This window comes from Manis pentadactyla, chromosome 1, assembly GCF_030020395.1.
Source record: "Manis pentadactyla isolate mManPen7 chromosome 1, mManPen7.hap1, whole genome shotgun sequence".
NCBI classification, from domain to species: Eukaryota; Metazoa; Chordata; class Mammalia; order Pholidota; family Manidae; genus Manis; species Manis pentadactyla.
The window spans coordinates 232,875,477-232,900,623 of NC_080019.1; the positions used below are offsets into that span (position 1 = coordinate 232,875,477).

General features: G+C 56.4%; 1 protein-coding gene across 13 annotated transcripts in view; it reads right to left on the reverse strand.

Moving 5' to 3' along the window:
- CACNA1D (calcium voltage-gated channel subunit alpha1 D) overlaps nt 1–25,147 on the reverse strand; it is a 258,217-nt gene that overhangs the window by 20,187 nt on the left and 212,883 nt on the right. For 5 of the 13 annotated variants that reach the window (XM_057486456.1, XM_057486454.1, XM_057486452.1 and 2 more), the window contains exons 31-42: nt 19,338–19,421; nt 18,824–18,907; nt 12,827–12,871; nt 12,300–12,428; nt 11,930–11,995; nt 10,213–10,304; nt 9,165–9,324; nt 8,462–8,589; nt 8,247–8,343; nt 7,728–7,830; nt 6,408–6,509; nt 1,478–1,608 (exon numbers count right to left, since the gene is read on the reverse strand). In XM_057486456.1, the coding sequence (XP_057342439.1) occupies nt 1,478–1,608; nt 6,408–6,509; nt 7,728–7,830; nt 8,247–8,343; nt 8,462–8,589; nt 9,165–9,324; nt 10,213–10,304; nt 11,930–11,995; nt 12,300–12,428; nt 12,827–12,871; nt 18,824–18,907; nt 19,338–19,421 (1,221 nt within the window). The remainder of the gene's footprint in view (nt 1–1,477; nt 1,609–6,407; nt 6,510–7,727; nt 7,831–8,246; nt 8,344–8,461; nt 8,590–9,164; nt 9,325–10,212; nt 10,305–11,929; nt 11,996–12,299; nt 12,429–12,826; nt 12,872–18,823; nt 18,908–19,337; nt 19,422–25,147) is intronic. The other 8 variants (XR_008991942.1, XR_008991939.1, XM_057486474.1 and 5 more) reach the window with 4 other exon arrangements.

Below are 25,147 nucleotides of genomic sequence, written 5' to 3' on the forward strand. Positions count from 1 at the left end.
AATCACCCCGCTCCCTGCACCCAACTTGGCCACGCTGCCACCGAGAACGGCTGGGCTCTTCAAATGGGCAAACACGCCCTTTCGCTCTGCTCGTCTCTAAGCGTCCGTGTGACCCACCATCAGAAGGGCCATCGCTCTGGCCGGCTGGCTGGGCCGGAAGTGGGAGAGCTGTGCTCACGGACCCCACGGCCTGCAGCAGCCCCACCAGGGGTGGCGGCAGAGATGACAGACTAGGTGTGTCCTCGGCCCACCCGGCGCCCACCTGCCCGCCCTGCAGGGTCTGGGCAGAGCTGGCGACTCCTTGTGGATCACACGGTTGCTATCATGCCAGTCGCTGTCGCCGACTGCCACGCCCCAGGCATTGCACCCATGGTCTGTCATTCCCTGGCATCTGTGTCCGCAGTCTCTCCCGCAGCAAAGTCACAGACAAGCCTTCCCTTCAACATCACCTGGAACACAAGCCCTCGCTGGGCATCCGTTCCCCGAAAAAAGCCAAGGGCTTGTTCCACACTGAACCTTACCAGTTCCTACAAGGCCCGATTTAAGACACATGGTGAAAACAGGGACACAGATGTAAGTTTAGAGCAAATAAATTAAAATGGGGAAAAGATCTCTGTCTCGTCCTCACTGCACATAAAGCCCTTCGGCAGCAGAGACGGGGCTTCTGACCAGACACAGTGGCTGCTGCCAACCTGCCAGCCTATGGCTCCCTTTCTCTAGGTCTTGGTGTCCTTTCCTCATTCCTTCTTCACCAGCACCTACGCTCACAAACCCATTCCTGGGCCCCTTTGCCTCCAGGTCTCCATTGTGAGCCTGCCCCCTGGGTCTACTGCCCACCCCAGAGCTCTGGGCTCACCTAGGGTGCTACAGCCTGGAAGCACGGCCCGGGTTGGAACCCGAGCACCTGCGTGCTGGGAGCCAGGCTGGGGCCGGGGACCACGGGCTGCCCGGTGCGAGAGAGCAGCATGTGCACAGCACGGCTAACGGCCATCAGAAGACAACGCACAGACAGACAGACACCGCCCACACGCACCACGCACATGCACGCACAGGCACACACACAGGTGATGGATGTTCCTGGAATGGACCGCAGACCAACGAGCAGTGGGGTAAGGAACAAACAGAAAGAAAACAAAGCGCTTGCGTTCCAATGGGGGAAGCTCTGTGCCGGGTGGCAGCGGCCACGTCCGTGCTGGGCCAGGGGCGCCTGTTTGGAGGGCGCTGCCTTGGAGAAGCCTGCAGGGGTTGGGGTGTGGGCAGCGCGCGCTGTCCTGGGGGCCCGGCCACGACACAGCACAGTGGGGGGAGCACTTACCTCGTGGCCCAGAATGGCTAGTCCGCCTTTTGGGGAGGGTGCAGTATCTCAGTTTAAACAAACTCCTGGCAGGACTGTCAACCAGGAGTGCCAGCTGTCTAGTATTTCAAATAAGCTTGTACAATCGTTAGTGCAAAGAGAAGAAACAAAACAACAATTCACCTGGAGGGCAATGGTGGTGTTCTTCGCAGGGTATTTTCCCACCAGTCCTTGTTCTTTCCGCTTCTTGAATTTCCTAAAGTAGTCCTGTATCAGGAAAGTGGCATAGAACTTCCCCACGGTTACCTCATCATCTAAACGGAGAGACCAGACAGAGCTCTCCCGAATCAGCACGTTTGCACCAAGGGCCTGACACTGGCTTCTGGCTGGGGGCAGGGGCAGGGGCAGGAGGACAGAGCGGAGGGCAAGGAGCTCTCAGCTTATAACACGGGAGACTAAATCTAGCAAAAAGCAAGGTTTTGCAAAGCAGTTAAGGCTCAAAATTAGAGTCAGGTAAGTGAACAGATACTTAGCGTTGCAGAAAACAGTATGTTTGTCACGAGTTTAACAGAGCAGCGTATTAGTAACACTATGAAGTGCTATCTTGGTTATTTACTTAAAATAAAAATTACAGAAAAAAAAAATCCCTTTGTGGGTCATATTTTCACCCCTGAGCATGGGGATTTGCATGTGTAATCACCACGAACACCAAGGGCAGTTAACCATCCAAATCCCGGTGCCGAGGTAAAGATAGAGACCTCAGAAAGGTGACAGACAAGCTCGGGAAGAAGAGGGAGAGGTCAGAAAAGTGGCTGCAAACCCAGATGTTTATGTGCCGATAGCCTTCATCTACCATGTCTTGGTCTGTAATTTAGAAACAGCTTGTTCTGGGCACTGCGGGTGTCAGCTCCCGCCAGCTCCAGAGCCGTGCTGACTTATTTCTGCTTTGTTCAGAAACAGCCCCCGCATGGGTCGCCCAGGAGCTGGACCTCTACCGAGCATGGTGAAGCTGATGCATGAAGCAGAATAGAGGCTCTGGCTGTCTCCTGTAAACCACCTTGGCAGTGCGAGTGGGCCCACAGATCTCCCAAGGGTGCCCGCCCCAGGTCTGCGGTGTGCCGAGGGCTCCTGTAGGAAATCTGAAGGCCTCTTTAGCAGCCCACCCTCCAGGGCTGTGCTGGGGCTGGGGGCCGCTGACCCTGACTGGCAGAGGCTGGGAGGGAGAAAGGCTGTGCTGGGCCGCAGGCTTTGGGACAGCTCAGCTTTGGGTGAGGCCGCCCTCCCTAGAGTTACCTGCTGACCCGGGCAAGGGGCTCAACCTCCCTGGGCCTGCGTTGTTCTCATCTGGAGACGGGGCTATGCCTCTTTGTGGAGCTGGGAGTGCGGTGGGAGACGAGGCACAGAAAGCACTCGGCCCCCTGCCAGGCGGGCCTGCGGGCCCAGAGTTGAGCTATCAGAGCCAATGTTATCTTACAACCAATGGTAGTGACATCTGTTGAGATGGATCATAGAGCAGGAGTGGTTGGGGGCCACTGGGACCCCCTGAATTCACTAACGGACCCTGGGTGGGGTTCATTTAGTGTCTGCCTGGTACCTCTGGGCCTCTCTGGGCACCTCTCCAAACTTCCCTTGCAGGGGCTACTTTGTTACTGTATGAGATGCACCTTGGGGCAGCCAGCTTCGGGAAGAAGGTTGCATTTTTTCTAAACCCACAGTGAGCCATTTCTGGAGTGACATGGGGGCCACCGAGCAAGCAAGGCTTTGTGTCCCCCATCGGTCTCAGGCTGGTCTAGGCAACCTAAGATGTACTGTCGGTACTTAAGGAGGTGGGAGGTAAACAGAGGCCACTCGGTCTTGATAGCTCAGCCCTGTTCTGCTCTCAAACTGCTCGCCTCCTTGCCTGGGGTGCATCTGAAATACCAGTTCCAGCGACCCCTACTGTAGGGCACCCACGGTGCCAGGCCCTGGGTCACAGGACTTCCAAGAGGGCTCAGGGCCTCTTCACACAACTCCGGGGTGGGGGCCTGCTCACCTCTCTGACAGGCAGGGAGAGGCCAAACAGCCAGGGCACTGCACCCCCAAGCCTGGCTCATCTCCTCCTCTGTGCCTCCCCTGAGGGATGGCCCAGCGGTGCCACAGGACCATTTGCTCCTTTGGGGACCCCCTCCCAGACTATAAGTCTATCTATGGGGCTGAATGCAAGAGATGGACTGGCTACTGACAGAGAAGCCACGGGAACCCCCCCAACCCCTGCTGGGTCACGGGCATCCCCTACTTCGAGTCTCCTCTGTGGGCGCCCAGAAACAACACTGATCAATCCACCCCGAGCTGTGCCTGGCCCCTGTCTCCCTGCAGCCTGGACTGCACGAGCCTGGAGGGGCCCAGGGAGCCCTGCAGGAGGCAGTATGCTCAGAGCAGAGGGCTGACTGCTTCCACCCGGAGGATGGCTCCAAGGGGCTGGCGGGCCAGCCTGGGGCTCCGCAGGGCCGATTCAAGGACGGCGTGGTCTCCCCTGAGATCCAGGAAGAGCCCCTGCCCTCGCAGGTTATGAATGAAGAAGGAGTGGGTGTGGTAATGCTGTCTGAGCTCAGGACCCGGGAGAAAGAGATGGGGTCGGCTCTCTGTGCACCGAAGGCCCCACTGGGAGCCTCAGGAGGAAGGGCTGCTGGGAGGGCAAGTGCGAGAAGGCTGGAGAGCGCGGGGAGGATGGGGCAAAACTCAGAGATGGGAAGCGAGGCGGCTCAGCCTGATGACCAGTGGACCCGAGCACACAGGAAAGGCCAGGTGCCCCGCGGCAGCCCGTGTGCTGCTCGCCATCAAGCCCCCGATGACCTGGGATGCCTCCCACCTCACGTGAGCTACAAAGCCTCCAAAGACGGGCAGCCACCCTGCTTCACCTGACCTGCACGGGGCCCCCCCAGGGGTCAGTCCCCATGCCAGGAGTGGCCAGCCTGGCTCAGGCTGCTCTGACCAGACTCCATTGGCCCCCTGGCCTTGGGGGGCCACCCATTTGCTGGCCCAGAGGGGCGTTCAGACACCCATCTCTAAGTGGGCCACAATGTGGGCAAGGCTACTGGAAGATAAAAGAAGAGCAAAGAGACAGGTGGTCAGCGCAGATGCTAAAACCCTGGCGGCAGCCCCTCCAGGCTGTTCACGGAAGCCGGAAGGTCACTGCCTTTTGAACTTACATGGCAGCAGCCCTTGGCTGAGACTAAGCCTGGATAAGCACTCTGCTAGGCCCTCGCAGTGACATGGAACTTTCAGAACATTCCCTCTCCTGCTAAGACCCCATTCCCCTCTTCTCAGGTTTCAAGGTGCCTTTCTGCCCTCTGAAACAGATTATAGATGAACACTTGTCATCCTAAACCTATCTTTTTAAAGAAATACAGAGAAAGGGCCAGGTCCTTTCTGGACCAAGAAAGCAGAAGAATATTTAGCCTCTATCAAACGATCTAGTCAAGCTAATCATGGATCCACTTTTCAGAGAAGGGAACTTAGATCATGAGCAAAATTCTGGACTTTTTTTTTCTGGTAAAATTAAATGAAGCAAAGTTCCACAGGAGCTTGACCCCAGAGAGTGTCCCCAGGATGGGTACCGTGTGTCAGTGAGCCTGGTCTGTGAGGAAGGTGGCCCTTCAGGGGAGGTGTGAGGGGGAGCTGAGGGGACAGGGCCCGGCCACGGGAGGTTTACTGGGACGGCACAGCCGCTGTTCTGAAGCACACATCTGTCATTCAAGAAACATTGTAGGGGAATACAGTTGGAAAGAGATAACTCTATTCCATGCCACCACCCTAAAACAGAATTGCTTCAGAATATTCTGAAAGACTGAGAGCTGAAAGGAATGGAGGCTGCAGGAAAAGCTCAAGCACACCGTTACAACAATTTAAAAGAGCAATTGATCTAAGCCATGCAGGCACGTGGCGCAGAGCTGCGAGGGAGAGAATGGAAACCGGAGTTGTTTTAAATGTGCAGCATCAGTTCCCCAGGGGAGAGCCAGGGCTCCCTACGGGGCGGCTTTGTTCCTTTGCTCTTCGTTGGGGGTTCGTTTTGTTTTTGCTTTCCCTTCACCACTTCCTCGTGAGCCATCTGCCCCAGCACTGAGCTGGCAGCGTGCCAGCTGCAGGAGACAAGAGCTTGCTTGCAGGGCTCCTCGCTTCCTGCTGTGGAGCAGAGGCAGCCAGCGTGCCACTCTCTCTGTCCCTGATCGCCAGATGTAGTCACCTTCTCAGAGGGAGCGGCCTCGGCCCCCGTCCTAGCCCAGGGTTTCAGAGTCGGCTTCCAGACCTGAGCCAGACCAATCCCGCAGGCCGCAGGAGTGGTGACCCTCTCACAGTTCGGCTGGTTACAAAACCCACCGAAGGCTTGCAATGCACCCAGGGCTAGGGAGGACTCGAAGGCTGGGCACAGTGGCACCGAGGCAACAGATCCTGCACTTTTAAAACGTGAAAATAAAACAAGTCACAGAACAACCACCTCAACTGCTAAGGCCACGTGTACTTAAACAAAAACAGAGAAATGGTATACATATTATATATATATGTGTGTGTGTTATATATATATATACATATATATAAATCTGAAAAACGCTTAGTCAGTTATTTTGGGATAAGCAAAATGAAATAAGCATGCCTGTTAGTTCTGTCTCTAAATTCTAGATATAGGGGCATTTGGGGTGATTGTGGTGGTAAATTCAGTCTTGAGAACATTTCAAAAATGCCATTTTTCTGAAAGCTATTGGTTTTTTTTTTTTACGACACTTTTCAACATTCTGTTGAAGGATAAAAGGAAACCAGTTTTAAATGTTTCATTTTGCATGAAACTAATATAGGGTTTTGTGTTGAGACAGCAAGCTTTTTACAGCAGCTCCTGCACCAAGGAAGCCCTGCTCAGCCATCTGGGTCTTGGGTTTCCTTCCCACTGAAGCCTCTCCTTTGTCTCGAGCCTTCTTCCTATCAGCCCAGATAACCACACCAAGTGGCCGGAAGGCCTTCTTTAGCTGTTGGCCTCAATGCCCTGACACCTAAGCGTCCTGGCAACACTCTGGGCTCGCTGGAGACCATCATCACAGCCAAAGCGCTGGCCGAGAACCACGAGGAAAGAGATCACACTGACCGCCAGCTGGAGGGACGACTTGGTCAAGAAGTTTCATGCTGGTTTTCTTCCAGATTTTCTTTATCACAGCTCGGAGCTCTTCATTCGCCTGTTCCAGGTTCCCTGGGTTCAAAGAGCGAGAGGGGAGACATGCCTGGCTTCTTTCCCGCAGCTCTGCCTCTGCTCTCACCGTGGCTGCTTCTCTCCAGCCTGGCTAGCTTCGGGCTCAGCCCTCAGAGGGGGTCGCCCTCCCCCAGGCTCCCCAGCCAGGGCATTGGCACTTCCTGTACCAGCAAACAGCTCTCAGGCCTTCCCGTGGGCAGCCCCTCTGCCGTGGACACGACGGCGTTTGATCCTGGATCCCAGGCCCATCAACCCCTAATCCTGCACCACCCTCACAGCCAGCACCTGCTCCCGGCCCAGAATGCCTCCTACTCCTTCGCTGCCTGTTCCACATACTGCCCCCATCCTTGAAGATCCGGACTAAACTTCACCCAAATAAGACTCTCTCAATTCCTGGAGTGTCCTTGTCAGTACTGCAGAGACTTGGTCTTTTGTTATATGGGCCAACAGGTCAGGACAAAGGCCACTGGTCCTCTGCCCGGCTCAGTGATGCGGGCAGGGCCAGGCACAGGTGCACACCGCAAGGGGTGTGTGGTAGCTGGAAGAAACGGCCCTGCTGGGTAGACTCACCCTGAGCCCTGCGGCCACGCACAAAGAGCTGTGCACTGCGTCCCTCGCGTTCCGCTGGCCCTGCGTCCCTCTCCTCCACCGAGTGCATCCCTCCTGGTCACTCCTCAACCTGCTGCAATCTGCTTTCCAGCCCACCTCTGAAGTCGCCACCGAGCCCACCCCATCCAGGGCTGCTGTACCAGGGCCAGCATGGTCTCTGCCAGGCAGGGGCTGGTCCTGACAGTATTTCCCAAATGCCAACCCGGGGCCAGCGCTGCAAAGGGGCCTCTGCAGACAATGCCTCTCCACCTCAGGACTTCATCTCCCTTTAATAGAGAGACTATAGCACCAGACCTCCAAACCCCTCCCTGCAGGGCACACACGGTAAGGGACTCTGGAGAGAGCTCCTGTCTCTGGCCTGCTCTGCCACCTATTTCTCCTTCTCTGTGGCAAGCAGTAGCACACCCACCTCCAGACATCCTGGGACAAGTGAAGCATACAGGGAGGAGAGGAGCTGCGGAAGGCAAGGGAAGCCAGCTGGCCCAGCATGATCTCACTGCATGCAGGGCCCTCCCCAGGCCGCCCCTTGGACAAGAAAAGGCCCCGAGGGGAGGACACAGTCTGGACACCGTCCCTCTTCTGCCCTGTCCTGCTTCTGGGAACACTCACCTTCCGTCTTGATTTTAAGCGCTGTGCGGACCAGAGCAAACAAAGTTGCATTGAACATGACGGTCCCGTCACTGTTGAGAGGCATGTTCATGGCGACTAGTCTCTGTGAACGGGAAGAAGAGCTTCTCACCAGAATGCAGACAGTGGGGGACATGCGTCCCTTTGCAGCACGTGTTCTCTGCCGTCCCTCATCCCTTTGCAGCCCTGCCCCGTGTCAGGCTCTCTGTGCCTTTTCTATAGTGTCCTTCCTGCTCTGACAAACTCCCACTTCTCTCCTGCGGGACCTGGAGCAGACAGCACCTCCCGCCCATCCACCCGATGACCTAATGCCCTTCCTATTATTATTGGCCAACAGGGTGTCTTGTTAAAACCTGAGAGCTCCCCAGGACAGGCCCACCTATTTGCCTCTCCCGCCCCAGTGTGGCTGGAAGGCTTGGCAGACTGTCACTTAGGAAGGCTCGTTGAAGGAAGCAGAGTCTCTGCAAGAGAGGCCGTCGGACACGCAAACGGGGGGCTCACCTTACAGGCTACTCGGTGCGGACATAATTTCCCAAACCCCAGGGGAGGCTGGATGCGGCGGAGCAGCGTGACCACGTCCAGGTGCTTGATCCTTCCCCTGGACACGAAGTACAGCATGAGGGCCGGGCAGCTTCCAGGCCCTCCCGCCTCCCACGGTCACAGCCAGCGTTCCAGCCACAGCCCGCACAAGCCACACGGAATCCCTTTCAACCTACTTTGCCTCAGGGTCATATTCTGACCATATTCTTTTGAATTCATCTAAATGGTGAGGCCCCAGAATTGACCAGTCCCGGGTCAGATAATCAAAGTTGTCCATGATGACCGCCACAAACAGGTTGATGATCTGTGAAAGCAAATCAGAAGGAGGGAGTGTCAGCTGTCCTGGGACGGGCCTGGTGAGACCCTGGTACGTGCTTCCTGATCATAAGGGTCATGAAGCATTTGAACCCACTTCTCCAAGAGAGACTGTAAAGACTTTCCTTCCGGAGAACATTTCAGAAAAAGGCAGGCTTCTAGCTTCCCAAAGTGGCTTTGGTTTGGCCCAGGGGAGGGCAGGGGACATGTTATGTGTTATCTGGTCTTGTGGCTCACACTGCAGTTTCACAATTTCACTGCCACCAAATACTCACACCCTGACGTCACTGCTAAGTGTGCTGGCCTGGAAATTTTTAAGAAGGAACCAGCAGCCCCGAAAAGCTGGGGGACGAGGCCCCAGGCCTGTTAGTGAGCATGAGGCCCCTGCTCAGAACAGAGGCGCTAGTAACAGGCCAATGGCAAAACCCTCCACCTGCCGAAGGGAGCCCAGAGGGCTCGTCAACAAACTCCCCCCGGCAATTTGACGGGCACCATCTCTGGTCTGAATCCCAGAGGTCACACAAATATCTGCAAATTCGGAGGGCAGCTACTCTGATCATTTACCAGAAAGGCGCAGAGCATGTAAAAACTGATGAAGTAAACAATGGCGAAGTTGCTCCCACACGTGTGCTCCTCCCCGGGGCTGTGATCGGACTCGGGGTCACACAGCTTCCCGGGGAGGCAGGCCAGCATGATCTCCTGCCAGGCCTCCCCCGTTGCACACCTTTTTAGATTAAGAAAAGAAAGGGTGTTAGTGGAGGAGGAAGGGAGTTGAGGCTTTTGACCTTTAAGACTTCTTTTTTTTATTTTTAAGAAAAAAATTCAAGTAGAGCAAGGCCTAAGTAATTTGGGGGAAAGCCAGTGTGAACAAGTGACAATTCTTAAGCTGAAATTCCCACTCATTTTCAAATGGAACTTATCTAAGAGGAGGCTCTGCTAAAACCATGATTTGTAACAATCATGTGATACAAATACATCGATTCCTTTTGTAAAAATGGATATTTTTGTGTCTTTCCTTTCTTAACCACCTTAATAATTTTAAATGACTATGATTTTTTAAATGATGACCTAACATTTAACCACTTGATTAGGACCCCGTTCAACTTTGTTGAAAGCAAAGAATTGGAAAACACCTAACTTGCAAATGACTTGCTACCCAGTCACTACAGTCGTTAGAAATGACTAGTTTGTTTTCTAGAAAGTCCTCTCACTTTGAGGTGCCTTGTTCACAAAGTCAACTAGCTGGGTTTAAAAACAATGCCGTAACACTGGGAAGTGCGCCTCTTACGGCTGCCTGCTGGCTGCTGCATGTCCATGTTCCCGGCTGTGTTGGAGTGCATGCTGCCATGTGTAAGCGTCTACCCTACAATTTTCCTAGCGGCCTCAGCAGACGGACTCACTCCCAAGAGGGGAAACCTTCACCCGGCCACAGCCGCAGTTTCAACGGTGCAGCTAAGGCCCTCAGTGCCTGCCTGGCATGCTAGTGTCTCCATTTAAGAGCACCAACAGTACAGAAGCCCCCCGCGAGCGCCTGGGGAGGGCCGCGCTGCTCCAGAACACCCGGCCTCCGTCACACAGGGAGCCCAGAGGGAGGCCGCGCCGCAGACCTCACCTGAACAGCAGCAGCACCGCCTGCGGAAAGGTCTGGAAGTTGTTATTCCTGTTGATCTGGTTGTTGTCTCTCATAGCAACCTTCCCAAACATCTAGTGAAGACACATTAGGGAAAAAAGAACAGATTTTTGTCATACAAAAACAAACCCAGACTGCATATTGAACTCAGAACGAACTCAGGTTTGATCAAACCCTGCTAGGCTGTTGCACGGGCCAGCGTGTCGTTCACCAAAAACGTATGCTGGCACCATGCTAAGCCCTGGGAACACGGTACTGAGGTCAGGAATGTCCTCCCTGAGGGAGTTCCCACCCTGGGTGGGCAGAGGAGGGGCGTGGACACAAAGGTCACTGGACAGACAGCCCTTCCTGATGGGAGCTGGGATGACCCGGGCGGACAGGGAAGCGCGTGACAGGCTCACATATCTGAGGCTGGGAGCTGGGGTCCCGGAGGGCCTCTGGGGGAGTGACATTTAAGTCTGGAACTAAAGGAAAAGCAGAAGCCTTGCAGGTGACAAGGAGGGTGAGAGGCGTCCCAGGCAGAGGGACGGCAGCCTGCAAAGGAGCAGAGGTGACACCATACGGGTGCTGCAGGAAACGAAACGTGAGCTGCAGACGAAAGGCCAGGATGCAGGCAGGCAGGGGGGCTGGTGGGCACAGAGGGTGGGCAGGCTTTACTGCAACGCCAAGGCCAGGTAAGGGACAACTCCTTGTGGGAGCAGTAGGTGCAGAGCCACACTTCTGAGGAGGCTGATGCCTGGCAAGCCCCCGAGTGGATCGGAGGCGGCACACGCAAGGCAGCTTCTGAGATGGCTCTGGTCTTGCAGGAGACTGTGGCGCACAGGACCCTTCAGGGCACACAGCATCACATGCTGGCCTACAGGGCTCGGGTATGCTGGCTCTTGGGTCCTAACTCCCAGTAAGATGCCTAGCGTAAGACTAGCAAATGCTTCCATGCCCTCGGAATACAAAAGCAAGCATGACCATTCTGTCTCTGGAAGCCTCCCGCCTCTTCCAAACTCACGTTGCCCGCATATCAGCAGGAGGCATGTGAACCAGCAGAGGGCACCTAGGGAGGGCCAGGCGGGGCTGCGCTCCATGCCTGCTCCGCCTGGGGGCTCTGCCCAGCCCCGCTCCGAGTCAGGGTCCGGTGGTTAGGAACGCCCCAGTCCCTTTCCCCACTCCAGGAGGAGCTCGGGGACACAGAAAGATGAGCACTCTGGAGGCAGGGTGACGGCTCCAGTCCCCCCCTTCCCCATATATCCAGGGATGGTTTGTGTGAAGTGACAGTCTCTTGGTTACAAAACATAATTCTTCAGAATATGAACAGACTTTTGCATCACTAAGTATCCTCTTGACATCCCCACAGAAAACAGCACAATACGGCTTCTTTCAGGATGGCCCTTCCCGTTACTAAAGTCAGCTATGGGTTTTCTCATTCCACGGACCCGCCCCCAAGGCGGGGTGAAGAGCTCCGCTCAGGCCAGCCTTCCTCGGCCGTTCCAGCCTCTCCTTGCTCCTCTGAGCCCGGCACCCCCCCAAGCACGGGCTCCCACCCAGGGAGCCACGTCTGTCTCATTTCCGCATCCCTTCAGCAGCCGCAGCAGCTGGTCGAAAAATCATGAGCTGCTCTTTCCGTTCTGCAGGACCAGGGCACATCTTGCCACAGTTTTGGGGCTACCTGGCATAGGTGCCCAGGGGAAAGGTGGCTGGGGCTTACCTGCATGCCGATAACCGCGTAGATGAAGAACAGCATGGCTATGAGGAGGGCGACATACGGGAGCGCCTGGGAGAGAGGACACCAGCTCAGCACTGGCCTCTTGTCCCCGCGGCAGCCGGGCACAGACCACCGGCCCCTGGGGGCCTCTTCCATGCAGCAAGGACTCCTGGTTGATTTACCCAAGTCACACCCGGTCAGTCCGTCCCTCCAACATCCCATATTCTCTACCCACTTAGCCAGCCATGTGACCCATGACCCCTAGGTCACAGTGGTCATGCAGAAGGAATCTGGGTCCCCCACAACGGGGGACACTCCCTGACTTATGCGTGACCTTCAGAGGTGAGCAGAGACGCCACAGCACAGCCCTCACCTGGAAGGACTTAATGAAAGTCCACAGCAGCGTCCGGATGCCTTCCCCCCTGCTGAGGAGCTTCACCAGTCGCATCACTCGGAAAAGACGGAAAAAGGTGATGGAGATTCTATTGCTCTCTTCAGAGTTCTGAAGGGTTAGCATGGAGAGGTCAAACCCAACGGCAAATGGAACATGCAACACTTTCAGAAAAACAGCAACAGGGGCAAACAAGGGTGACAGAGGTAAGACTGATGTTTCTGGGGACTTTTCACCTTAAAAAGCATGACACAAAAGGGAAAGTGACATGCTAACAGCACAGGGCTTGGAAACCGTGCACAGGGCACATGCACGCCCACGTGGTCTGGCGTGCTGGAGGGGAGCGGGGGGCTGGCCAGGGGTACTGGACACTGATGACAGACGCAAACCCCTGCAGACACCGCTCCGGAAGGACAGTCACGGGGAAGGACAGAAATTTAGTGGAAAACGACAGGGCCAGAAAAACTGGAGGAGGCAGCCCAGCCCCGGGGACTAGTCACCGATCTTACCCCAGGTGTGGCAGTTGGGACAGGGGCCTTTTCACTGGCAGTTGGCTTTAAGAAATCAAAGATTGAGAAGGCGTTAATGGACGGGAAGGAAGCCGAGGCTCAGGAGGCTGCCCCCGCCCCCTTTTTAAAGACTTGTGGTTAGTGTCTTGGGATAACACACCTGCTCCTCCCTAAACAAATGCCAGGGGCACTGCCAGGAGCTGGACTGGGGGGCCGGGGTGGGGGCCGTGGACACAGACTCAGGCACCCTACTCTCTAATCCACACCCCAGGATGTGGCGCTCCAAGACTGGCAGTCAGCAGGGAACGAGGGTGTTCTAGCCCCAGCTGTGCCCTGACAGAAGTGCAGAGGGGACTCTAATGCTCAGGGAAGACTCATTCTCTTTGCCAAGTCACAAACTAACAGCTCTGCAGCAGGCCACTCTCAACCCTGAGGAACAGCGTGATTGCCCGTGGGACAGACACAGAGGCACCTGCCCGGGGCCCACAGGCCTCTGGGGCCACGCTCTGTCCCGGGCCGCATGCCTGGGCAGCGTGTGTCCAAAGATGCCCTCTCTGGCAGGGCAGCCAAGGATCTAGACGGCCTGGCTCAGTGGGAGGTGGAGGCCGGTTTCCCCACAGAAGTGTCTGATTCCCAGCCTACAGCCCGGAAATGTCGCTCTTGTCAGCAGCTGGGACTGCACATACGATTCACAGAGAACGCGGCACTTGGGCCCCTCAGTCTCCTTTGTGACCCAGCAACGAGACTGCGAACTCAGGACAGTTCTGATGGGGTCACCAGGGGGTCCCTGCCTCACCGGGGATGCTCAGGTGAACTCTGCAGTGGGTTTGTCCAAACCCCAGGCCCCTATTTTTATTCTCCTCTTCTATTACCTCCCTGAAAACAAACATCTCCTTAGAGGGACAGATGATGGTTCTCAACTTAAGACTTTGACAAATGAAGGAATTAGTTTTCCAAAGTTCTCACTGCTTCCCACACCATCTCCCGAAGGGCTGTGTGTGGGAAGGCTTCAGTCAGGCCCATGCAGCTGTGGGGTGTGCGTGTGTGTCAGTGTGTGTGTGTGTGTGTGTGTGTGTGTGTGCGCATGTTCAATGTGTGCATGCCTCTGCCTGCCTGTGCTCAAGGGGACAGAGTGCATGAGACAGAGCGCTCTGCAGCCACACGTTTGAAATGTCCGTAACGTGTGTGTTGGACCTGCAAGAGGATAAGGAGGCCTGTGGGTTGGGTCGAGAGATGCCCCAGGGCACCCTGAGCCTGCCACCCCCTGCCGATCCCCCTCTGCCCTTCACGAGGGCAGAGCCAGCAGCCAAGCCAGCCTCTGCACTGGATCCTTTTCTAACTGACACCTTCCAAGTGTGACAAATCCTAGGTGATGAACTTGCCATCACAGAGAGGATTTTGTTTAAAACCAAGAGGAAGCAGAGACACCACTTACTGGTGGGGACCAGGCAGCAGGACAGGCAGGGCAGGAAGGAAGGAGCTGCAGCTCCCAGCCGCAACACCCCTGCTCTGCCCTCCCCTGCCCAGGGTGCCCTGGGCAGCGCAGGCTACCACTGGGGAGGGTGTTGCTGGCAGCATGGGGCACGCCGCAAGGTGCCAGAATACCCTGCAAATTGGAAGGACCCTGGGGATGGCTTTGCCCAAACAGAAATGCCAGCCAGCTGTAGAAGGGCAGACGGCTCCCACCGTGGGCAGCACCGGACCTGCTGGGATCTTCTACCAAGATCAGATGCATGGGACCCACCCCAGGGAGGCTCATTTAACTGAGCTGGGGTGTGCCCCACCTCCGGGGGTTTTAGAAGCTGGGAACTTCTGTCCTAAGCTGGTAGCACCGGTCAGCCATGCCAGCCAATTCCTGCTAGGTCTGGACTGGCCATGCGGAGTGAGGCTACCAGGAAAGCCCACTCAGGCTGTTACAGCTGAGCAGTGAGTTCTTTTGGAGTTGGTGAGGGTCAGTACTCACATGGATGCAAAGAGATTAGACTCTGTCCCCGTCCTCCTTACAAGGGACAGACGCAGCTTGCAAACAACGAGAGCTGCTAAAAGGCAGATACAGAACTCGTGGGAGCCGCCACTCTGCGAACCCGCTGGGACCAAGTGCAGGACGCTGCTGAGGACCGAGACTGGGCAGGACTGACCCCCCTCCTAGGCAGCTTTCCACAGACCGGTGCCAGGGGCTATGTGAGCAGCTCTCATAGAGGGAACTCCCGTGTCATCTCGGGGCCTGGCCCAGACGACCTCAGTAGTAACTTCCAGGGCTGAGACGCTGCAGTGTCCACATGGGAGCCCTCAGGAGGCCAAGCCACATGCCAGGATCCAGAAAGCTGCTTACGTCCCAGGGCTCCCCTGACGCCCCCTCCAGCCCCTTCCCACAGGTTCTCAGCAGGCTCCTGAGCTGCAGGCTTGGGGCCATTATGAGCCCTGTGCTTCCCACGTGCAACCAGAGGGACCCGTCTGCACTTTCTGTATTAAGTCCCATCTCTTGCTGAGCTGGGAGGTCTGGTTTTCCAGTTCAGATGGAGAGCAAGCCAGCATCCCCGAGCTAGTTAACCTGAGGCACCCCGGAAAACCCAGTCCTGGGGACTCTGCCTCGGAAGGAGTTTCCTGCTTTGGGATTGCGGAGGCTGTGTCCAGAACCAGCGACCTGGCCCCTGGAAAAGGGTTATCCTGTGAACTGGGGGGCTGAGCAACCTGACCATGGGCTTAGAACAGGAGGCCAAGTGCAGCTGTTGCCAGCTGGTCCAAACTGGGTACCTGACAAGTCAGGGACGATTTCTGGGTTCCTCGGAGTGAGCCCCTACTGCCCACTCACATATGCTCCGGCGAGTCACATCAGGGCAACAACAATAATGAGAGAGGTGAATGCCAGCGACAGCCGTGCCCAGGTTAGGGAGAAATATGCTGCTGGGTCCATTCCACCATTCGAGGAACAAACTGGCACCAACGAAGGAGCAAAAGGGAGCCTGCCAGTCATCCTGTGACGTTCCAGCAGATGGGTGATGTGAAGGCCACATGCGATGAAGACCAGTCCACAAGAGCTACCAGGCCACGATCAAGCAGGGTGGGGGACGTGGGAGGGGGCAGCAGGGGGCAGAGGCTGGGCGAGCATGCAAGCAAGGCGACAGAAAGGGCCATCCAAAATGTTTCTGCAGCCAGGACAAAGGCAAGCCCGAGCTCTCCCTGCAGGCCAATCAATCATTCCGGGGGACCGTGCCGGCCAGTCACGTGGCCACACGTGCCGGACCCAGATGGGCCCGCTCAGGCCCCAGGCTGCAGACGAGGATATATGGGATGGGAAACAATTTAGATGACCACAACCAGTAGCACATCCTGTGAACTCAGTGAAAACCGGAGGTGGGAAAGCAAAAACACGTAAACAGTCTGTAAAGTGCGTTCGTTTGAACAACTTCACCGTATATATGTTTATATATACTTGCCGCTACAATTTTCTAAAAATAAAAGCAACATGAACATGAATTAGGCAACAGAAAAGAAAGATCAACAGAGGTTGGGAGAGAGAGCACAGCAAGTTAAACACTGCAGAAAATGATGACACGTGGCAGCTAAAACCGGCCGACAGTGCGCCAGGGGTGCTCATGCTCAGCTGGCCCAAGAGCCTGGGGAACAAGGCCACCACGGGGGAAGGGGTGCTTGGCATGTGCGGGGGGGGGGCGTCAGCATCGGGGGCTCTGCTCAGACAGTCGCACTGCCAGGACACCCCGTCCCTTTGTCTTTGTAGCCTGTGAACTGTAGATGCCGACATGTTGGGAGGCTGAGCACATGAAACGGCGGCTGCATGAAGGCCCAGCACAGACATGCTGCGATTCCCCCCGGGGTGGCATTCTATGGGCCCAGAGTGGAGACCTGGCATTGCCCCACTGACGGAGGTCTGGCCTCAGGTGACATCTGACCGGGTGAAAGATCACTGACTGAACACCCAGGACTGTGTACCAGTGCAATTCTGAATGTCTGAGGGCCAGAAATGGACTTGGACAGACACCCCAATGTGAGATGCTAACTAGAAAATCCAGCACGGGCTTTTGCAGCTTTCCTGACTGAGGTGAGGTGGAGGACCCTCCTGAGACACAATGAGCAAGGCCGGGCCAGAGGGGACATGTGTGGTGGGACCTGCCCCCTGCACACAGCGAGGCAGCCAGGCAGCGGGCATGTGCTGTCGCTGCATGCACCAGCGCCCAGCCTGCCAGGCAGCAGGTGGCTGTTCACCTGGCGAACAGACATTGGCCAATCCTGGTACCCAGAAATAAGCACCTCATCTACCACCTGTATGACACCGAATGCCCCAGGGGACCTGCTGAAACTGCAGTTTATTATATCTTCATTTCTGGTATAGACCATCTCTAACTTACAGATAGTCTGCTCCATAATCTTCACGTACATATACTTTGATGTAGGTCGTAAGTGCTTTCCATTGTGACATGGTTAAGCAGGCTAATGTCTGGCCATAAACTCAGCCCCATTAGGGCCCTGCTGCTCTTCCATCAGCACCAGATTATTTCATAACCAAGAATCATTTACACACTGAGTGGCAACTTCATAGCTGACTTATGGAAGGTTTCACCCAAGGTGGGATTTACAGAAGTCTGGACTTATGCAGGTGGGGGATGGATGTTCCCAGGTCCAGCAAGATACCATTTTAGTACCATGCCACGGCATGGATGTGGGTGTTAGGGGAGCTCAGTCACACCCTCATGGGCACAGTGATGCCTTCAAGGCCATCTTATTACCTGGAAAAGCTATGCCTACAGAGTACCCTGTTTCTCCCTAATACCTTGGGCTTTTTAGCAAATGTGTCCTCAGATATTCAGTTTATCAGCACACACACCCACAGAGCAGGGAGGGCAGGCATCACTGCCCTAGTTCATCCACGAGGGACCAAGCAGGGTGAGCTGGGATGCCAGGCCTCAAGCGGGCCAGGCCGGTGGCTGTCCCCTGGTCCGCCTACAGAATCAGCCCAGCTTCAACAGGTGGCAGGAAGGGATTTCACCACGCTTGTCTGACAACAGGCTAACCTAGGCACCAGGATGGACGGTACAGCCTGCAGTCATGGGCCAGGCAAGTGTGCAGCCAGGGGCTGGGGGAGGAGGGCCGGGCCGGCAAGGGGAAGAGTGAGCCAGGGCAGTCTGCATCCCGCCCCAGGCCTGCCCCCCGGGGAGGGCTCCGCCAGCAGTGCTCGCAGCCCACACCCATGAGGCCCTGCAGCCCCGGGCAGACCGGGTGGGTAGGACCATTTCTGCTGCCCCAGGCCCTTGGGGCTGGGCCTGCGGTCAGCTCCAGGAGGAGCTGCGGGAGATCTGTGCTTCCTTTAGCCCCTTAATTTTGCAGGGGGGTCGCTCCACCCACCACGAGGCTGCCACCCTTGTTTCCTCATCAAATAATGTAACTGAGGGCAGTAAAGAAGCCCAGACACCCTGTCCTGCTGCTCACTGGACCCTCCTCCCTGGCCCAGGGCCAACTTCCACCTGCACAGCCCTTCGGGAGCTAGGGTGGGGATGTTGCAGGGACGCCAGGTGGGCCCAGCAGGCACAGGGTACAGGTAAGGACACTGGTGGCAGCTGCCACCAGTTGAGGGCATGGCCATGAGGCTCCCCCTGGGCCTTCACAGCACCAGGGGCAGGGCACATGTACCAAACCCCATTTTATAGCTGGAAGAACCAAGGCTCCAAGCGGTCAGGTACCCTGCCGAGCTCACAGCTGGTGAGTGACGGTGCTCCTGGTTAGCCCCTCACCCTTAACCCTGTAACAAGCTCCTCCTTTAAAATAATGTTTTGGCTGCACAGGGGTGAGTCTCCCTTTATCTCCCCACACTTTCGGGGAAGGGGTGGGGGAGGGCTGGAGCCCACAGAATGTCCTTAGGCTTCCCCTGCAAATCTGCACCTGAATTTCTAAAGCACGCGAGGCCCACGGCGGGGGTTAGTCTCCTCCAGGCGAGACTTAACGAAAACAATCACATTACAGGACACAGAATTGGCTACTTACATTCACTTCAGTTATAGCAATGTCGACCACGCTGCCAACGACAATTAGGGCATCAAAAGTGTTCCATGCATCAGTGAAATAGTGCTGTTAGGGCAAGCAAGTGTCCGGAAGCCACAGGAGGGGAAGCACAGCAGGAAAAGAGAAGAAAGGGACAGGGTTAGAGAAGGGGAACATTCTAGCACTGAGCCGCCCATCTGAAAAGTGGCCCTGAAACAAACACATTAGAGGTCCGTCACTCTGGGAGTGGCTCTGACACAGCAGATGAAACCATCGGGTGCCTACCTTACCCTGCCTACAGTGGCCCCGGGAATGCTCCCAAAGGTGACGTGTGCCTAAAAAGCCCGGCATAAGGCTCTGCCTGAAAGGCCTCTTCCTGCAGCTCTCATTAGGACTCTCCTGGTGGCAGGCCAAGTGCAGGTGGGACTGTGACTTGTCCAGGTGGTGCCAGTGGGAAGCAGAACGTGGGCAGACAGAGAGCGCGGGAGGCAGCGGCCATGACCAGGCGGATACTCACATCGGCTTCGCTGAGGGCCACGTCTATAATGCTGCCCATTACGATGAGCGAGTCAAACGTGTTCCAGGCGTCACTGAAATACCCCTGCACAGAGCAGGCAGGGGCAGATGATTGTGAGCACAGAGCACAAAACGCCACACAGACCGTGTGGGGACACATCCGGGGCCCCATAGCACCTGTGGTGACCAGGTGTGAGGGAGAGAAGGGAGGCGACAGCACAGTCTGCTGGTGGGAAGAGACACGGGCGGTGGTGTGCACCTGCGCGCATGGAAGAGGGTGCACGCACACGCACGCACACGCTCACACAATGCAGGCCCAGGGGCCTGAGCAGCACTTGGCGGTGTATCTGCCGCCGAGGGCAGCATTTGGCAACCCTGCCCCTGCTCCCGAGTCACCACCTTAAATCCTCACAAAGAATCCGGGCCCTTCTAAGGGTGGGTGACCCTCAGGTGGAAGGCAAGGCCCCCCCACTTCTACCAGAGGGCCCCCGGTCTCCCCACTGCCTGCTCTTACCCCCCCAACGAGCACTGTGGCCAGGCATTTCACATGCTCTCGTATCTGTGCACTCAAAACAACCCAGTGACCTTCCTGCCCTTCACCAGTCCAACAGGAATTACTAAGGGTGGCCGAGACAGGTCCCTGACTAAAGGAGCTCTGGGTCTGACAGGGACACAGACGCGTGGCAGTGGCTCACAGGGAGACAGGCCCAGTGGGACACAGCCCAAGGCACAGGGCTGGGGCAGCGGAGGGCCCTTCCCTTCCTAATGCCCTGCAGTCCTGGCCTCCTGACCCCATCTCTCTGCCCACATCCACAGTGTCCTTCAAGGTCAGACCCAATGCCAGTCCTTGAGGGAAGCTCTGCAGACCCCTGACGTCCACCTGCATCATGCTGACTGCGCCTCTCTCACATCTTGATCAGGAACTTTGGGTCTTTGTCTGCAGGTCTACTGCCCTGCAAGGCCTCTGAGGATGAGGACTGTGCTGACTGTTCCATCCCCTCCTCCACTAGCCCCCGATCCAGCCCAGAGCCTTGCACCCAGGTGGGGCCGGGCACAGTGTGCTTCACACCTGCCAGTCACTCCACAGTGTGGGCTATCATTTGTCCAGGCCCTCGTGTCTTGGGAGGACTCTGTTTTGGGTTACTGATTTGAGTCCTCCTCAAAAATATGCTTCGTGTCACATCCCTGTGATTGTAAGTTACATGTGTGTCACATATGCCCTCCTCGAGCTCAGCACAGTGGGTGCTAAACGAGTGCCTGTCGTCTCCTCACACCTCCAGAAGCCCTGGATCTGAGACGGTCGGGGGGAGGGGGGCACTGTGCATGGAGGCTTCTGGGAGCATGGCCCGTGCCTCTGATGCCTCTGTCTGTAAATCAACCGTGCCTTTTCACAAAGTCAGAACGTGGTTTGGAAATAAAAATTCAGGTCTGCATTGTATAAAAAGGGCACAGCAAGCCCACAACTGGCACACTTCATGATCAGAGTCGCAGCTCACACGCTGCCCTGCCCGTGAGGTGTGGCTCTCGACTGACAAGACTGAGGAAGGCCAGCCTCTCTGGGGACCAGCCGGTCCACCCAACGTGTCAGTTGTGCTGCTGGGAGACGCGGTGAGGCGCTCGCAGCAGGGCATCCCGGAGCACGCCACTCCCTCACCGAGGGTGACCGCTGCAGAAAAGCTGGCCGGAAACAGAGCCCAGGGTGCCGTGAGGATGCGGGCAGGCTGTGAGACGCAGCTGTGCTCTGGAATTATTCATACCCTGCCAATGGGGGATGAGCGCCTGGCTGCTGGCAGCCTTGATGTGGACTATACCGAGGGGAGAGCCTGCCCTTTGCTTCAAGGACTTAACAGCAACTCCAAAGCTAAAGAGAGCGTGGTGATCCTGGCTGTCCCGGCCAGAAGGGCTTGGTGTCCTGATGGAACCAGTGGCCATCAGTAACATCCAGGCCTCGAGGTACAGAGAGAGCAGAGCAGCCCATGTGCTCCCCCTCGTCCCAGCATGCAACGGCCCCCCCCCGGGTCTGCACCCTGCACCTGCCCCTCCCATGACAGGGTGTCACTCACTGGAGGCCGAGCCCACTATTCACTTCTGACCACTCTGCCCCAGTGTCCTGTGACAGAAAGCGGGATGCCAAGAGATGGCGCCCCCAGGCTCATGCACTGACTCCTGTGTGCATCCCACCAATCCTTCCTGAGCAACTGGCATGCAGCAGGCACTGTGTGAGACAAAGCCCACCAGCCTGGGACCTCAGACGGCTGCTCATCAGCGAACAGACAGGGCCAGGCCCAGCACGGACTGTGACCACGCACGGCCGGCATCTGCCAGATGCACAAGTAGAGGGAAGCCTAAGTCTGCCTGGGCATGTGGGATGGTGTCACAGAGGGGCCAGCCCTCAAGATAGGCCTCAAAGGATGACTAGGTGGGAGAAGGTCCCAGGCACAGAAGCATGCGCCATGGAAAGGTCCAGCACACTCACAGCTGGGGATGCAGTGGGCAGGAAGAATGACAGGCAGAGGGCAGCTGGAAATGAGGCGGAAATGGAGATGGGCCGGGGTTTGGCAGGGGTCTTGGAACGTGGGACTGATTAATCAAGCTTTTCTCTCATGCAGCGGGGGCCGGTGGCAGAGTTCTTCAGAAAGGTGGCATGGTCAGCTTTGGGTACAGGGAGGATGGGCATGAGGAGGGGGCGGGGGCCAGGGGCCGGGAACTCAGAGAGGAGGGGCGGCAGAGGTGATGGGGTGAAGGGGGCCCCGAAGGCCTGGGCAGGCATGCAGCTAGCAGGTGAGCAGGAGACCAGGAGGCGGCGCCGGGAAAGCCCGATGGAGGGACAGGCTGAGCCCACGAGGAAGTCTGACGTGAAGATCTGCTTAAGAAGAGAAATCTTTGGTCTCGAGTGTTATTTGGTATTAAAATCAGTCCCCCACAACCCATGTGATCACCGAAGAACGGGAAGGACAGCAGCCAGTTTTACTCCAGGAGCCGGCGAACATCCTCAGGGAAGACCGCGAGCCTCTGTTAACGCACATTCCTGCCAGGGCCCCAGGCAAGCTGCCCCACGGGGCTGGTGGGGCCGGCGGCCTGTGTCTCCGTGCGCCAGCTCCACACAGAAGCATGAGGACAGCCCTCAAACACCTTTTCTTTCCCCAAACGCAGATACACTGCATTTTTTTTCCAGACTAAGTGGCTAGGGGTATAAATTAGACATTTCGAGGTAGAATCAAGATGGAAATGCTTTAAGGTCGAAGACTTGGGAACAAAGGTGGCTCTCTCAGGAAACCACGGCCAAGGCAGGGGACCTGGCCTCAGACACGCACGGACGAGACACCAGACAGGCGGTGCCTCCATCAGCACAGAAGTGCTCTTCACACCTGCCGGGCCAGGACTCTGAAACAGGCCTCCTCGTCCAGCTCCGTCCTCAGAGCCAGGGAATTCAGCAGAGGCCAGAGCACAGGAGGCCACGCCAGGGGACTGGGCTTGTCTGTCCCCTCAACTACAGTCGACCTTTCAAAACCCGAGGGCCACAGGGTCAACGCCAAGTCAAAGCCAGCCTAGCGCCCTCGAGGTTAGGCAAGGGTGGTGCTCCCTTGGGGGCTGACCCCATGCCCTGGCCAGCCGCTTCTTTTCCTTCACCCTTTCGCTCTTTGGTCTCTCACCACCTTCCATCCTCACCCTCCCAGTGCTCAAAACAGCTCTTCCCTCGCAGTGAGCCCCCAGCAGGGGAGCGGTCAGCTCCCGGCCTCCTGCTTCTGTCCCCAGCCCGGCCACGGATGGGGCGGGGTGACCTCGCCTCGACAGTCTCAGGCCACTTCCCCTGAAATGTGCTCTCTCGCGAGGCCCACTTCTGGGCTCCTGAATACCATCAGGCTCCTGGACCTGCTGTGACCCCTCGTCTTGCAGCGCCTCCTCGCCCACCAGGCAGGACTGTCCAGTGCCCCCTTCTGAGCTGTATCAGGAACCAGCTGCAGCCTGCCTCTCCTGGAGAACTGACGGGTGCTCCCAGCAGGTGTGCACCCCAAGGACCCTGTAACAAGGCCCCTCCGCCGAGTCACGGTCCTGAGATGCCCCCATCCTCTGTGCCCTGGAGGGCCCCTGCCTCTGAGGCTGGGCAAGACGGTCCCTCAGCCCAACTGCCCCGCTGATGGGGTGGAGGGCCTCCGTGTCCCCTGGGAAAGCCCACTCGCCTTCCCTCGGGTCATTGACAGCAAAGAGGAAAGGTCAGGGAGTGCCCTAAGAGGAGCTTTGTAGCTTGGTGAGCTGACTCCCCCCACCTCCTGGACACAGATCTCTGCCCTGGCTTCTGTGGACACAGCCACAGTGCCCTGCGAGTGCAGAGATGCTCCTATCGCTGTTCTAACATTTCTCTCAGCTGTGGCCTGAGATTGTCTTATGATACGGAAGTATCGTGCTGAGTAAAACTACAGAGCAGCACAATTTCTAGCGGAAATCACTCATTTTAAATCTCTGATCAATCAGTACTGATTATAAACTAGCCACTCACCTCCCCCGGCACCAGCAGCCTGTTCACACGCCACTCAGCACCCCCCCCAGATCCGGCATCAGCGGTTTACTGGGCAGAACCACATAAAACAAACCATCGGTGCAGTGGCCTGCTGGGACACATGTGTTCTCACGCTTACACGTGCACACACTGTTGCACACACACCACAGGTCAGGGCACCTTCTCTTCCACCTGGAATGGCTTTCAGAGCCTCAGAACTTAATGACCAGGTGAGGGAAGACATGGTAGGGGGGCCTAGAAACGTCCCCCTTGGTCCGTGTGTCCTTTCTCGGCACTTTTGATGTTCTTACTTCACAACCTTGTCCTTCCATCAGTCCAGACAGATATTGTTCAGAGGAATAAAGGTGAGAGGGAGGCAACCCAAAATCCCTAAGGACATCAGGTCACTTTGGAAAGGGTGGACACGCTTATGTGTGGAGATATGGACAAGTCACAGCACACAACCTGCCTGCTGTGCCCCCACTGTGATCTGTCCACTTCGCCACTCACAAGTGCCTTTTCTTCTTGGCCCACACAGATTGCATAGAAATGAACTCAAACTAAAGAGAGGAACAGTTCTGAATTAGAATTCCATGTAAGACTGGAGTACGTGAAAACATCATTTCATAATCCACGTCTCATTTAAATTAGCGTTGCCAGACACCTTGGCCACAGGTGAACAAACGGGCCCACTGAACTCTTCTCTAATTGATACTCTGGGGCTCTGCTGGGAAAAACACTGAAGGTCGTCTGTCCCCCAGCTCAGCCAGGATTGCTGCTCTGTCTGATGTTTTAGCATGGGGGAACACTGTTACAGGATGGTGGTGGTGGTGGTGGCGGCGAGGGTGGTGGTGAAGGTCGTGGCCACAATAGTGGTCCTGACTCATGCACAGTGCAGGACACGCCAGCCACTCCCCCAAGCCCACCTCACAACCACCCCCTGGAATAGGACTGGTCGTGCCCTCATTTTACAGATGGGGTAAGTGCAGCACAGAGCAGCTAAGGAACTTGCTCAAATTAGCAAGTAGAGAGTAGGGATTTGAATCCAGAACGCTGCATGCCCTTTGCCAGTGACCTGCCTCTTACACCACAGATGTTGACAGCTGTGGACTGGATTCACTCCCTCCGCAGAGTAGACACACTCTGTGGATGGTCCCCTGGAGTTTAACAACTTTCCCATCTAGTTTGTCTTAAAGACAAGTGAAATTGCTCTAACATCAAAGAAACCAAAGGAGGTATGGCTATGAGGTGTCTGCAGCTGGTAAACTTTCCATAAAAGGTGAAAAAGATGCTGCAGAACAAGAACAGATCAA